Source organism: Seriola lalandi, unplaced genomic scaffold (genome assembly GCF_002814215.2).
Source record: "Seriola lalandi dorsalis isolate HSWRI2012SDOR001 ecotype SW California unplaced genomic scaffold, Sedor1 jcf7180002007485, whole genome shotgun sequence".
NCBI classification, from domain to species: Eukaryota; Metazoa; Chordata; class Actinopteri; order Carangiformes; family Carangidae; genus Seriola; species Seriola lalandi.
The window spans coordinates 1-1097 of record NW_019478138.1 but is presented as its reverse complement, the minus strand read 5'-3'; the positions used below and the strand labels follow the sequence as shown (position 1 = coordinate 1097).

At 51.5% G+C, this 1097-nt stretch overlaps 1 protein-coding gene across 1 annotated transcript; it reads right to left on the bottom strand.

Annotated features, from left to right (window-relative positions):
* Nucleotides 1–7: 7 nt before the first annotated feature.
* On the bottom strand, nt 8–1096 carry LOC111671831 (putative proline--tRNA ligase, mitochondrial; the record flags this gene model as incomplete). The annotated part of the gene is made up of 3 exons (XM_023429055.1): nt 785–1096; nt 400–645; nt 8–316 (listed from the first exon to the last, which is right to left on the bottom strand). Coding segments are annotated over exons 1-3 (867 nt in total), but the record flags the coding sequence as incomplete, so codon positions are not given.
* Nucleotide 1097: the final 1 nt, after the last annotated feature.

Sequence of the window (1097 nt, the reverse complement as noted above, 5' to 3'; positions counted from 1 at the left end):
TGTCTGATGACATGGTCTCTACATTAGCAGAGAAGGAGCAGTCCCCACAGACCAGAAGCCGGTCCTCACCGATGTCTGCTGGCAGCTGGAACTCATGGGAGAGTTTACCGCCGATATTTCCTGTATCTGCCTGCACCTGAACGCAACGCAGGCCCAGCCGGGCAAAGAGCCGAGTGTATGCTTGGCACACAGATTCATAGGTCTGATAAGCTGCTTCCTCACTCACATCAAATGAGTACATGTCCTTCATGTAGAACTCCCTCCCTCGAAGAAGACCAAACCTCGGCTTCGGTTCATCCCTGAATTTGCGGGTAATCTGTTTTATACAAAAGAAAACTGTAAAACTGCAGCTTACTTCCAACAAATACACTAGTGATAACAACGGGGCTGAACGCTTACCTGATAGAGAAGCAGAGGGAGCTGTTTGTAGGAGAGGTTTGCCTGGTGAGCAACCAGAGTCGTCACTGCCTCCTCATGTGTGGGACCCAAACAGTAGTCGACTCCGTGGCGGTCTTTCAGACGGAGCAGCTCCTTTCCCATCAAGTCCCAGCGCTCGCTGGTCTTCCAGAGATCAGCCGAGCACAAACTGGGCATGTCCAGCTTCTGCCCACCGATCCCGTGCATCTCTTGGTCAATCACTCTCACCTTTTGATTAAGGACAACACGTATTACATTTCATGGAACAAAAATGAGACCATATACACTGTCTTTGTGGACATGGCACCACAAGATGACCCTCCTTGACCTTTATCATTCCTATGCCAAAATAAACATGTTGTCTCACCAGCTTCTCCATGGAGCGGACAGTGGCAGGAAGGTAGTAGTAACACCCTGGGTTGGATGGATGGATGAGCCCAGCCTGCTGCATGAGCCTCTGACTCTTACAGGTCATCTCTCCTTGCAGTCGGCTCTCCTGCCCCACATCACGCAGGCTTGTCGGCTGGTAGATACGTGACACCAGGAGTGTGGGTCTGATATGTCTGGAATGAGTGGAGGCAGGAACGGCGGTGTGCTCAGCACAGCCTGAATGGTTCCTCTTTGAAAGAATCAGAGTTCTGCGGAGGCGCTGGAGGACTCTCGGCCAAACCTGATGCATG